The sequence below is a fragment of the Trematomus bernacchii genome, unplaced genomic scaffold (genome assembly GCF_902827165.1).
Source record: "Trematomus bernacchii unplaced genomic scaffold, fTreBer1.1, whole genome shotgun sequence".
NCBI classification, from domain to species: Eukaryota; Metazoa; Chordata; class Actinopteri; order Perciformes; family Nototheniidae; genus Trematomus; species Trematomus bernacchii.
The window spans coordinates 9,971,952-9,985,467 of NW_022987714.1; the positions used below are offsets into that span (position 1 = coordinate 9,971,952).

The 13,516-nt window shown below is 38.8% G+C and overlaps 1 protein-coding gene across 2 annotated transcripts in view; it reads right to left on the reverse strand.

Moving 5' to 3' along the window:
* Positions 1-13,516, reverse strand: part of abcc8 (ATP-binding cassette, sub-family C (CFTR/MRP), member 8) — a 77,850-nt gene that overhangs the window by 47,599 nt on the left and 16,735 nt on the right. For both annotated transcript variants that reach the window (XM_034141155.1, XM_034141154.1), the window contains exons 7-10: positions 11,975-12,163; positions 9,990-10,154; positions 9,740-9,895; positions 526-660 (exon numbers count right to left, since the gene is read on the reverse strand). In XM_034141155.1, coding sequence (XP_033997046.1) covers positions 526-660; positions 9,740-9,895; positions 9,990-10,154; positions 11,975-12,163 — 645 coding nt within the window. The remainder of the gene's footprint in view (positions 1-525; positions 661-9,739; positions 9,896-9,989; positions 10,155-11,974; positions 12,164-13,516) is intronic.

Sequence of the window (13,516 nt, forward strand, 5' to 3'; positions counted from 1 at the left end):
GACACTGTTTACATTTAATAGTGAACATGAGATTAGATGTTTAACCAGGCATTCGGGTAAAAAAACAAGCCACTACTCTCCTTAATACTGGATTAATAGTTTTCGAAAACGTTTTTGATTCCAAAAGATTATAATAAAACAAAGACAACACAATGATTCTTATTGAACCAATATTTCCCTCCGAACAACAGTGTCGACTTCATAGTGGTACTGAGAGTAAAATCAGGAATTGACAAAAGTAATATCTCATGGATATCTGTACTAAAGCTATGGGCCTCTTCAAGCGGCAGATATTGAGATATTGTACAGGAAAATAAAACTGTGGGTGATTGGAGTCAGCAGGATTTCATCCTCTTGGTGTCATGAACGTTTTTTATAATAGCAATCCATCCCAAATATAGACATATTTCATCTGGACCAAAGTGGTACACCAACAGACTAACCATTTAAAGCCTCGAGCATGGCTAGAAATAAAGTCTCAAGAAATACTACATCTCTGTAAAAGAGACAATGAAAAATACCCACCAGGGTGCTCTTCTGAGTTTGGGACAGCTTGGTTGCGACAAAGTATTGTACAGGAGCTAACACAGCGATGACGGTCGCTCCAATCAAGGCACTGATTCCCAAGAGGTAGTAGAGCAGGATCACTCCCACAATAATCTGAGAGGAAACACAGAGAGAGAGAGAGAGAGAGAGAGAGAGAAATTATTTAACCTTGTGTAGAGAAAAAGGACAGACTGAATGAAAGACCCAATTACCACAGCACATTGCTTTGTGAGAAGCAGTGACCTTGAGCAAAAGGACATCAGCATGGAGGCAAGAATACCGTTTTCTGTGGTGGGGCCTGGGGTTAGACCAGAGTAAAAGAAAAGTGAATGTGTCTGCAGCACAGAGTATTTAAAACTCTGCAAACAAGACATCACATTTTTGGTCAGCTTCGTAATCTTCTTCAAAACACTTTGACGCCACTGGTCTTGTGTCTGATGAATGTGTTAATAACAATACAATAACTACAACAACAACTGATCAGACCAACAGATAACAAGGGGAAATCGACAGCAGAAATGTTTTACTTATTTCAATAATTACAGCGTGGATGTTTAGGAGGTGGGACTATGTTGTAAGAAACATATTTTACTGGAATGTTGAAGACTAAAAAACGTAATAGTCGCTTTAAACAACGTACTGTTGAAGGAAGAGACATTAACTTTTATAACCTCACAGAAAAACACATTAGAAGTGGTCCAAAAGGAGAAAGACATTTGTGTGTGAGTGTGAGAGAGACTTTTGTGTTTCTGCCCCTGCCATTCCCGCACAAGGTTGTAACATTGTTGACAAATTCAAGCACCGACACCTGTCTGCTCTCACATTCCTGCATTATGTTTTGCGGGAACCAATCTTTATTTTTATTTTTTTATAATTATCTGCAAATTTGGGGCGGGACACAATAAATAAAGCTTTGCCAGTTTGGGTCTGTTACGGCCTCCACCTTCTATCTGCTCATTAACCTGTCTGTGAGTGTTTGCAGCTGTGTGTGTTATATGTATATGAGCTGTGCCGTTGCCCAGACGCCATTGGATGCCAGCTTTCTGTCCCTCCCCCGGTAGGCGTGACCGAAGATCTGGATTGGAGCAGGTCGGGCCAACTCTCCAATCCCTGCACACACCTTCCGGGGACTGTTACAAGAATGTGTGCATCACAGTTAGTCAACAGAGGTCTGAATCTGTGTCAGACGTCTCTCGGTACTCTCAGTACATTCTGTGTGAGTTCTGTTAACAGTGGTTAACTAGGTTGTGTGCATATTTGTGCTTATGTTTATGAATCTGTTTATCTTTAAGTACAACATAACTGTGGTTAACTTGTACACAGGCTGTGTTTTGTTATGGTCTATTTTCGTTAGCCCTATTCCTTTTTCCATTTTAGAAGTGAGGTTCTCTTTTGTTTATGTGTTTGTAGTTTTTGTTTAATTTAGGTATTAACTTGTGAAAGCTCTTATTTAAAGAGTCTACTTTAGTTCCTTTTGTTTGTTATTTAAACCGGTGCCTTTGTGGCCTTTTGTTTTGATTGTGGTTGTTTGTTGCCAAATTAGTGCAGTTTTCATTAAAAGAACTTCCTATTTGACCAAAAACAACTGGTCATATGTTACTTTCCACGAGCCGGGACGTAACAGGGTCCTTATCACAGCTGATCAAGATGGCCAAAAGATTCTCTGCTCAGAGGGCCTTGCAAATGATTCTGGAAGAGAGAGAACCATTTGATGATGATGTAGAGGAAGAGGAAGAGGTTTCTGAATGTGAGGATCACATTTCTGAGAATTCAGAGTCTGACAGTGACTTTGAAGAAAAGGATGAGATTGAGCATCAGCTAGTTACAAAAAAAAGACGAGCCACAGGACCCGCCGGTCAGCGGGCAAAAAAACGAGTAGCACTTTAATTCATTAATGTGATCTAACAAATGCAAATATTAACCATATATACTGTTTATATTGCTTGTAATTGGGATGAAGTAAACATCTGTTGAGTATTTTAACATCAAATAGTTTGATTGTGTTGAATTGAAGCCCAAAAAGGCAGCGGGTCCACCAGACCCACGAACACTGGCTGAATAACAAAGATATGAACACCACACAAGGGTTAAACCATTTTAAATACCTGTTAACAGAGAATGACAAAAGCCTTCCACAGAAACATAATTTCTTAACTATGTTTATACATTTGCTTTGAAGAAACATGCAAAGAAGCACACTTCAGAAAGGTTCTGGATTCCAAATACACGACTCCAACATAGTCAGTAATTGAACAATGAATTAAGAATGATCAAACTCAAATATTTATGAATGCTTTTTTCATCCTCCGCATACAATGAGTCTCCCTTCTAGTTTACGACAGAGATGAGTCATGTCTCCCTGTCCTTGGCCCATTATCAGCCACCCATCGTCTCTGGAATCACGCTGAACACATGCCAGGTCCAGAAATCCCCAGGACACGCAGAACCAGATGGTGATGGATGTGACATTTCACACTTTCACACGCCCTCACTTTCATCTGTCACAGGATCATTTGTGCTACTGGGGATGAGGAAGGTGATGGGCAGAAAAACAGCGGGATGTGATTTGAGATTCTCTGTAAAAAGTAACACCTTTTTTTTTTACAGTGGCTGCCTCGTAGGAATGAGCATTATGTAACCAGGGGACTCAGCATTGCAATGTGCAGCTTTGGAGCCACCAACCCCCATGCAGTGTCTGTCAGTGTGGGTTGTAAAAAGCTTCACACTAAATACAGTAACATACTGTACTTCCTAATGGCTTCCTAACTGCAATTACCTCAATGACTACTGTACTCTGCTGCAACCCTTTTGGGAAATAGTCCCTGAGGAAAATGTACCCATTATATAACAGGTTTAAGAGTCTACAGAAATGCTAGCGGCTATATTTAATAAGAAGAGTGGTGCTTTGAGTTAAATGTTAACAGTGCTAGCATGCTCATAGTGACGAACAAACGGGCTAAACATTGGCAGATATAATGTTGCATCCTCTTAGTTTAGCATGTTAGCATACTGACATTTCTGGATTAAAACAAAACGTAAAGTACAGACATATTTTTGTAAAACCTGTTGTTGATAGTGCCAAAAAGTCAATGCCAAACTGTCTCTTTTATCTTTACCAAACATCGTGTTAATCCAATTTATAGCTAAAGCAAAAATCATTTTAAAACCCTTTATATCCAATTTCTTCTCCAGCAACTTCCAATGTAATGATCATTAAAGTCTGACAGACTTTTGAAATTGGAAAACTAAATGAATGTGAGCAAAAGTAGTTGTGTTTTTCTTCTACACACCACATGAGCTAAATAAGCCGGCAGCTCATGTCTACTGAGCCTTTGATACATAAAAGGCCTTTTTCAGCAGACATGTTGGCTTGTCGTGGCAGGAAAAGCAAAGATGTAACAGATAACATAAAAAACAGCAGCATTTGGTGAGCATGTTCCCGGATCCTGGTAGTAGGCATGCTGGTTCAATGACAAGGATCACTGAGACACTGAGACACGAAATGTGTTTACCTGTGCTTCTGCTATGAGAAGTCCAAATATCTGCTGTGCAAAAACTGAAAAAAGGTATTTACTGACTTGACTGATAAAGAACAGTTGCTTTTATAGATTACAATCAGCAGTCACATAAATTACAATGGCACCTGCTAATGCTATGATATTCCTTTTTCACTGAGGCCGTTTGCACATTGGATTTATTCACAGTTTGGGGCAGACATGCAGGTACAGATGGAGAATACTAATTCAGCTCTATGTTATACAGCTACTGAGGGGAGAAACACAGTCGGTGTATAACCTAATGTGGGTGTCTGTTTATTGATGAATTAAACATTCTCATATTTCTGCTGACAGTTTAAGTTGCCCAGATGAGAAAGTACCATAAAAGTGTTTATCATTTAGACATTAACATTGACAGCCAATGGGATATTATTGTTTTTGAAATACCTCCAATGACACAGATAAGAAACCATAGCTAACCACAAATGTGTCAAATTGGATGTTTTCATAGTAGTTCTACTATGTCTTCATAAATCATTGAAATGGAGAAACTTAGAACTTATGTCCATAAGTAATGATGACAGTAGGAAAAATGAATCTGCACATGTGTTGACTTACTTATTTTTTAACAAATATTATGCAAGTTGTGTTTTGGGCCCAAGGATTATTCCTTGTATATTTTTGTTTTTGACATATAAGCCGCGTTCACACCGGAGTACTTTTCCCCGTACTTTTCGCGTTTAGTTCCGTTAGTACCCCTTATGTCGGGTTCACACCAAAAAGAGTACTTAGTGCCGGGAACTTTTACCCCCATTTTTAGTGCCTGCTGAGAGATGGTACTTTCCTGGAGGAAAAAAGTGCCCCAATTCTGATTGGCTGGGCGAATTGCAAACCACGCCCCGTACAACTCTGAAATGTTTTGTAGAGCCGCCATTTTATTATCCTCGCATTAGCATTATTAGCATTAGCATTCGCCCAGCGCACAAACGCAGAGAGACTAACTTATGGCAACACAAAATAAAACATGTGGAGATGAGGAAGTGTCTGTGTTCTGGCGATTTACTCGGAAGGCTTCAGTAGAAGCTGCTGGGAGTCCCAGCAGACTCAGTGCTTCTTGCTATATACTATAGAGTATACTTATCTCCAAACCCAGCATGTGCTGCCAACATAAACCAGAAGAAATGTCAGAAGAAACAGAAGAGCCTCAGTGCTATAATACGTCAATACGAAAGAGAACATTCGATCGTGAAATACTTTTTCATTTTGCAGCAAACAAAACCACCGTACGAGTGCTAAAGAAATAACTGACAGTTTTTTCAATGTCAATGTTCTTTGAAGACTTGCTGTCAATATTCAAGTCATCTTTTTCGCTTTTCAAACACAGCTTTTGTTGTATTTCTGAGTTGTGAAAGCTATTTGCTGCTTGACCAGAGCTTTGATTGCTATGCACTTGACCGGCATTGCACTTACTTACTTTATACATGATGAACAATATGCTGCAGCTGCATGTCATAAAGGGGATATGATTAAATTATAATGGTGAGAGTGGAGAAAACTAACAGCAGGTACAGTTCACAAGAACATTTTCAAATAGAGCAATGTCAAATCTAATATAAAATAGAGAAATAATAAAGAAACAAAATGAAGTTTCTGAAACAGAATCCTACAGGTTTCCAAGGACACTGGATCTCCTTGAGAAACTAACTTACGACTAGGGTTTGCTGAAAGAGCATTTTCCTGATTTGTTCCTACTGATTTCTCCTGAGGACTTAATACTATACAGTATGAAAAACAACATTGATTATACAGTACTGGGTGTCATAAATTAAAATCTGAAGAAGGCCTCTTTACCAAGCTCCAAACTAAGTTAAATATTTCAAAAAGTGTAAAAGATATCAAAAATCTGAAGAAATAAGTTTTATAGATGAATGTCTTGTGACCGTTTTAAAGTTGGAATGAAGTCTCTAGCTGAAGGTATGTGGAAGGAGTAGCATTTGGCGCAAGGTGTAGGTAAAAGAGGATTTGAAGGTTCCTCCCATTGAGTTACATGTTAAAAAAAGAGTTTAAAAAGCTGAATATTTCAAAAAGTATAAAATATTTTTGAAACTGTTGAAAGTTTCCCATCATGTGCTGAAAAAACGGAATATTTTGATATTTGAATGGTTTCTGTAGCTGAAAGTAGGCGGAAGTTATCGGACGGCAAAATATTGGTTGAAATAAGAAGAAGATTAAAGAAAAACAGAAGAATCTAACTAGAAAACGCATTTCCGGATCTTTTAAAGTAAACTTTAAACAAACTGCTCCCATCTCCACATTTTACACACAAAACCTAAAAAAACAAACATATATCAGTTCATTGGGGTTCCCTGATGCTCACGGTCTGGTAATATTTTGATAGGCATAGTTTTTGAACAGGTGGCAAAATTGTCAGATATAATCCTCAATGCATTCTTAATGGGACTCAGTGCTGCAGTTGGCAACCATGGTGTTGCTGGGCAGATTGGGGCCACAAACCTGAGTGACATCATCTAATCAGAGCAGACACGCCCACAGACAGACTGGTACACGCACACACAAACACTGGAGGTTTGTATTATTTTTTTTCAACAAAAGTTAGAAATGCAAGAGGTTTATCTCTCATTCAGAACAAATGGAAAGGCTCTCCTTTCACAGCACATCTCCATGGAAACCTTTGATCTCTGGGCTTACACACACAGGTGTTTGTAAACATTCATTCACTACTACTTACATTTAATATCTAACTCCTTGAGCCTACTTTCAGCTACAGAAACCATTCAACTATTTCAGGACATTGAGGCTATACATGTTGTTGTTTATACTTTTTTAAAACCTTTTCTTTTAAATATTAAGCTTCTTCACTATTTTCCCTACTCTTCCAGTTTAACATTTCACTTTCAAGTTTCCAACAAAGTCATTGCAATGCATTTTCTAGTTTTTTATATTTTTTCTTTATGTTATTATAGTTTTCTTCAAATAGTTTTCTATCTGTGTTTTTAATTTTTGTTTTATTTTTATGTATGCACCCCATTCTTATTCTGATTCTGACAAACTGAGGTAACGTAATACATGGCGACACAATGTAAAACTTGTTTTATAATGCAGTGGCGGCCGGCCCATAGGGGCGCTAGGGGCGCCGCCCCCCCTCTTCCCACATAAAAAAAATAAAATAAAAATAAAATAAAAAAATATATATTTAAAAAATATATTTTTTATTTTTATTTTTAATAAACAAGGTAAATATTATATAATTGGTATCAGTAAAATGTATAATCTACAATAAAATCTCGTTTAAAATTGTGTTACGATGTCTAAAGTTACTGATAAGTCACATGTTTCCTGCCTGGCCTTGCCCGTGTATCATTACTCCCTCTCGTCTGGGCGCTATGCACAGCGCCCAGACGAGAGTGCAGCAAGTGCAGCAGAAGCCAACTGTTGCTATCTTTAAACTATGCCGCCGAAACATAATTTCAGCCAATCAGCGTCGTCAAATCTGATGGTCACAGGGCTCCTACGTGAGCGCCCGGTGCAGTCTGTGAGTTGTTTGGACTCGTATCCAAGGAGACAAAACAGGAAGCTGTCATACACTCTGGACTTTTTCAAAGTGACAGACACATTGGATTAACCTATGGATTAACCTTCAGCTGCGTTTTTCTCATTTTTGATCAGAATTGTTATTCTGCAAAAGGTGAGCATATCTCCGTGTTTTGCTACCTAAAGCTACGTCGTGTGATGTCTGTATTTGCTTCCCCTGTCGCGAGTTCTGATCGCTCAGTGATGATACTTATATTTCTAGAATCTGTGGAATCTCAGCTTGTTAGCACAGTTTATGCTGTAGAAACTATGTCCAGGACAAGGTGTTTGGAAGTTTTGGAAGATTCATAGCTAACCACACTGCTGTTATGGAGGTATTGATCAGTCTTCTCATATTTTTAAGCCTGAAATTGTCCTTCCCCCCCCCCCCCCCCCCCCCCCCTCTAACATCACCAGAAGTCATACTGTAAGGCATGGGTGCGTTGGGATTTTTGTCAATGCTTTTGGAACGGAACATCATTTATTAAAGAATAGTTTGGTCATGTGCATTTAATGTTTGATATTCACGTCAGCCGGCGGACATTTTTACAATTGAGCGTTTGCTTCACAACCAAATAACCATGTTTTTTTATCTGTTCATCTCCACTCCCCTGCTCCTTCTTCCTCTCTTTCACTTCCTTCCTCTTCCATCTGCAGACTTAAACACCATCAAATATGTCTTTGAAGAAAAGTTCTGTCAAATAACTTCCGAGAGTTTCCATTCAGAGGAGCAACTTGTGAAATTTCACAGCCCTAGACTTCAGTGGGTGGCCATTACAGCGTGCAGCTCCAGCTCTAATACACAGCATTTAATGCCTATTTTCGTAAAGATGTATTCAGAACGTGTCAACATGTGTGTAACTTTGTATTTATGTATGTGCATATTCCTGGAACTTTGGCTGCTGGTGTGTTGGAAGGGTGGGTGAGCATATGTGGGCCTGTGAGTTGGTGCGATGACTGCAATATGAACTTCCGAATTATTCATCACATTCCTCTGAGGACACCACAGGGAGCACAAAAAAGACTATTCATATCACTGAGATACCATGCACGCCTTCACCCCTCTGCATATCAAAATTAAAATATGATATGCAATGTAAATGCAGACCATAACGCTGTCTCCACCTTATTGTTTGCACTGCAGCTTTGTATCCGCATTGCTGCCCACAAGAGCGGAATTCTATATTAAGATATGTTAGTCAATTGTATCTATGTTTTAACTCAAATTGGCTAAAAGTTAAATAATGTCAAAGATTTGCACATTTCTACCGCAGTTTCGTCAGAAAACTGTCAATTTAAACTTTACATTTGTAATGTTTGCAATCATTTCTCAATGTTAATAATGTTCTGAACCATGTACTGTATACGTTCAAAATTGTTTTGGCAATATATATATATACTTGTAACCATTTTGTACATTTTCAAAAACCGACATAACAAGAAAGACAATGATACAGTACGAGAGTAAGGCTCACAGAAATAAAAAACAAGAAAGAACAATATAATAGGAGTTGGGAGGGGGGGTTGCAGTGTTAGCCATACATAGTGAAGCCATAGGAACACATGAATACTCAGGGTCTTGCCTCAGTGCATGTGGTCTTGGTCTTGGATAAGTATAATTATGTTCTGTTCTCCAGAACATAATTATACTTTTATCATTATATATATTTATAGTTTTCCCTTACCTACTTCCTAACTGATGTATTCTCTATTAGAAAAGTATTCTCTATTAGCCTCACAATACCCACCCCACGTCACCATTGACGCCCAGAGTGAATATATATATATACTTGTAACCATTTTGTACATTTTCAAAAACCGACATAACAAGAAAGACAATGATACAGTACGAGAGTAAGCCTCACAGAAATAAAAAACAAGAAAGAACAATATAATAGGAGTTGGGTCTTGGTCTTGGATAAGTACTGTAATTTAGGGGGTCTTTTCTCCAAAAAATGCCCCCTAGTATTGTTTGATCACCATTTCCACAGCCCCACCTAAAATATTTTCCACCAGCCGCCACTGTGCACACATGTGCCTAATCAAACAGAGAAAACACATGGAAGTTGCATAAAGTCATTTAAAAAAAAGGAGACATTTCTCACCTGTACAGGCATGGCCCACAGGTTAGGACAGAGGAAGAAGAACCACATGAGCTGGTTGGTATCAATGGCCACCAGGTTACAGATCTGAGCAACGGTTAACTCTCCCATGGACATGTTGGAGGTGCACAGACGCATGATCTTGTTGTAGATTTTTGTCTAGGGAAGAAAACCAACAAAACAACCATGTGGACAAACAGTAGACGAGAATAATCAGTTTTGGCTGTTATACATTAAATGAAGTTTCCTCTACCTGAATGGCCCCGCGTAGGTTGATGCCCGTTTCAATGGCAACATAGTATGAGGCCTGGAGGAAGGTCCTCTGAAGGAGCAGGGCGAAGAACAGCAGCACAGCCAGCACATATGCATTCTCCAGAAACTCTTTGGAGGAAATGAAATAGATACCCAGCAAACTCGTCTGCCAACACAGAGAGGAACGGAGAGGGGAAGATAGTGGTATCGACCAGTTTATCATTGTTTGTCAGGAAGGGATCACAACAAGGTCAATCACACAAGCTGAACTCTGCAGGATTGTGTTGACACTGTCTGTAATGACTTTCAACTAAAATTGTTCCTGTTCACTTCAGAAGTCAAGATGACAATTTAAAATGCATCATTTTCATTTCACAGCGGGCTACAACATTGCATTCTAACTGAAGTGAAGTGGAGCCCTCAGAGATATGTGTTGTGTGAGCTGGAGACCAAATAAAAACGTGGCTAGGTTACAAGAGACAGATACAGTATCTCCCTCAAAGATGAATGAATTAATCAGGTAGATATCATTCACTCAGGAGGGATTACAAATTATTAATTAGATATGTGCCTGATCTTAACATCCACTTTATCTGCTGTCTTTCTCATCCCACTGCTAGTTTGACCCCGAAACACCATGCTGCTACCCTTGTTGGTTTAAATTGTGACAATTTCACAAACAGGCCTATTATCAGTATTTGATTGCCTGGCGAGTCTTTTTTCCATTATTCAATTATCGTTTTCAATTCCACTGGCTCGAGTGAATGTGACTTAGTCTTAGACTTGTCTGTGGTAGTCTGATATTGCAGTGTGTCCTATTGTGGTAGCTAAGAAACTGAGACAGCTTCAGCAGCAATAAGTCTCATTAATATTTGACAATAATTCAATTAGTACACCAATGTGTCATGTCACCTGGGAGAGATAGAGGCATCATAAATGTCTCATCAAACGTTCATAGTGACCTTTAAGAGGCAGGAAGAAGCCATGTAGTGAATCTGTCATGTCTGCTGAAGCTGTGTTTGTCTGTTTCTCAATCCTTTCATCAGTTCTGTTTATTTTTGTCAACCCAACATCAACAGGCTGTACCAAAAAGAGTTCATTTTTACACAGAACTCTAAAGTCCAGGTTATGTTACGCACATTCTGCTGAAGCACATAAGTGTTATGGTCTCACAGGTCAAATTGAACGACATGTCGCTGCAGGTTATTCTGAAACTTTGGCAAACTACACGACAGGCGACACTCTCTAATGACATTTATTTGTGAACAGGGACAACTTCAGCGCCTGAAATATATTCTGTCACTGCCAATATCCCTGGTGTTGAATTGAAAGTGAAGCCAAATATGATACCTATTTGAAAAAGGAATATAAAAGGCCATGAACATATTTAGTTCTTCAATTTATTTTTTTATACTGAGCAATGGGCTCTATTTGAACCCTTGTGGTTCTTTGGTGTGATATCTTTGAAACATATTTTAAAAGGAAATAGCCACAAGGCTATTTAACACTAGTTAAATAAAGGTTAAATAAATAAAATCTAACATGAACACACCATTTCTTGCCAAGGTTAAAATTGATTTGTTTATTTCACATGATATTATTATATTATCTCACTCGTTTGGAGTGGGTGTTTTACACAGTTCTGATGAAGCTGTTAATATATGATAAACAAGGATTCTTTTTAATACCTACATTTACTTTTAGAGCAGTTTATTTAGACATGTATGTGTAATGTTAAGCAGAAATACTTAAGATATTGAACTATTGAGGCAGAAAGTAGCGGAATATTATTGTGGCAAAAAGACAGCAGGTGAGGATAAGAATATGAGAGCAAGCAGGTAAAGACTGGTTTTGCAAATGAAAACTTGAGTAAAAAACAAATTCAGCAGCTTATATACAAAGTTATACAAGTTATATTGCCCACTGTTGTGTTGTTTTATGTTATGCTTCCCTATCATGTGCATGGCAGAGTTGTTGAGCCCTCACCGGCGGCTGAATGGTGCGGTTGTCCTTGCTGATGTGGTGCACGATGCCAGAGATGCAGAGAGGGCCGGCGAAGCCCAGCAGGTCGGCCATGAAGCGAAATGTGATACTGAGGATGAGAGGTCTGCCAAACGCTTTCCTCAATGCCTGCCAGATCAACTTTGGTCCCTGGATGGCTGAGCCCTGAGGCTTCTGAGGGAAGACAAAAACAAAAGGTGGAAAACATTCAGGAGAAATTAACCACATCGGGCTCTTCATGTCATCTGCTGAAGGCAGCTATAGGCATACATCTACTTTCAAGGATTCTCAGAATTACATTTACACATTAAACCCTTAACTATCAGAACATTTACATTAGTACTTTGGTGTAATGAAAAGGATGCAGTGAAGCTAGGAGTAAATGGGTTTGTTATTTCTCTTCCTGCACCAAACATTAAACACAACCAATATTCTGTGGAGATACTGGCAGTATAACTAAAGAAAAAAACTAGTTTCGACAAAACAGGCTTATGACAGAGCCGCATCAGGTAATTGTTTGATCATAAAAGCTAAAATGACACTTTTACTTAAAGGGGACCTATCATGCAAAATGCACTTTTGTACGTCTTTTATACATGAATATGTGTCCCCGGTGTTCCAGGGAACTCACCAAGCGTCAGAAAACACAACCCTCTCTATTTTCCTCCATACCCAAATCTCTAAAAAAGGGGCTGCAACGGATCTGATACAGACTGATCCAGATTTGAAAACTGTCCTGACGTCAGGACGGTGGCGCTACGGCTATTGGGCCAACTCCACCAGTCAGGAGGAGACAGTCACGGCCATTGCCGTTCGAAAGCGCTGGAGACGCTGTAGTACATATGCCAGGCCTGTAGGTGGTGCTGTTCTCACAGAATCAGCCCTTGCAAAAACAGGGCTAAAAAAGTGCAAATTGAGCGAAATGAGGCATGGCTAAAATGCATGATCTGTTTGGTATTTTGAAAAAAAAAGAAGTATAAATATGCCTTATATAGGTATGGTCCTACACTATATTATTATAATATAGCATGATAGGTCCACTTTAAGAGTTGCTCCACTACTGCAACAAAAACCTGCAAAATCAGATCAAGTTCTGGGCGTCCATCCTCCCCACCAGTGTTGGGCAAGTTACTTCCAAAATGTAATACAGTACATATGACTTATTACTGTCTTTTTTAAGTAATAAGTTACATTACAATATTACTGTCTCTGAAATGTAATGATTTACACTACTTTTATATTACTGTTGAGTTACTTTCACCAAAATAACCGCAAAATAATGGCTAGGCATTTTAAATGCTAAAATGTAGTTTAATGCAGCAACTGTGTAGGCCCTTAAGGCTACTAACAACTTTTATTACACGGCTTAGTTGAATACTCGATTCTGAATTCAGAACACGTGACACGTATTGTTAATACAGTAGTACAGACCACTGTCAGGGACTATAATGGCCGTTGCTAAGGAGGATCAAGAAAGAGAAAGGAAAAGAGGTTAAAAGATGGAGCGCTGAACGTCAGATAAATCGT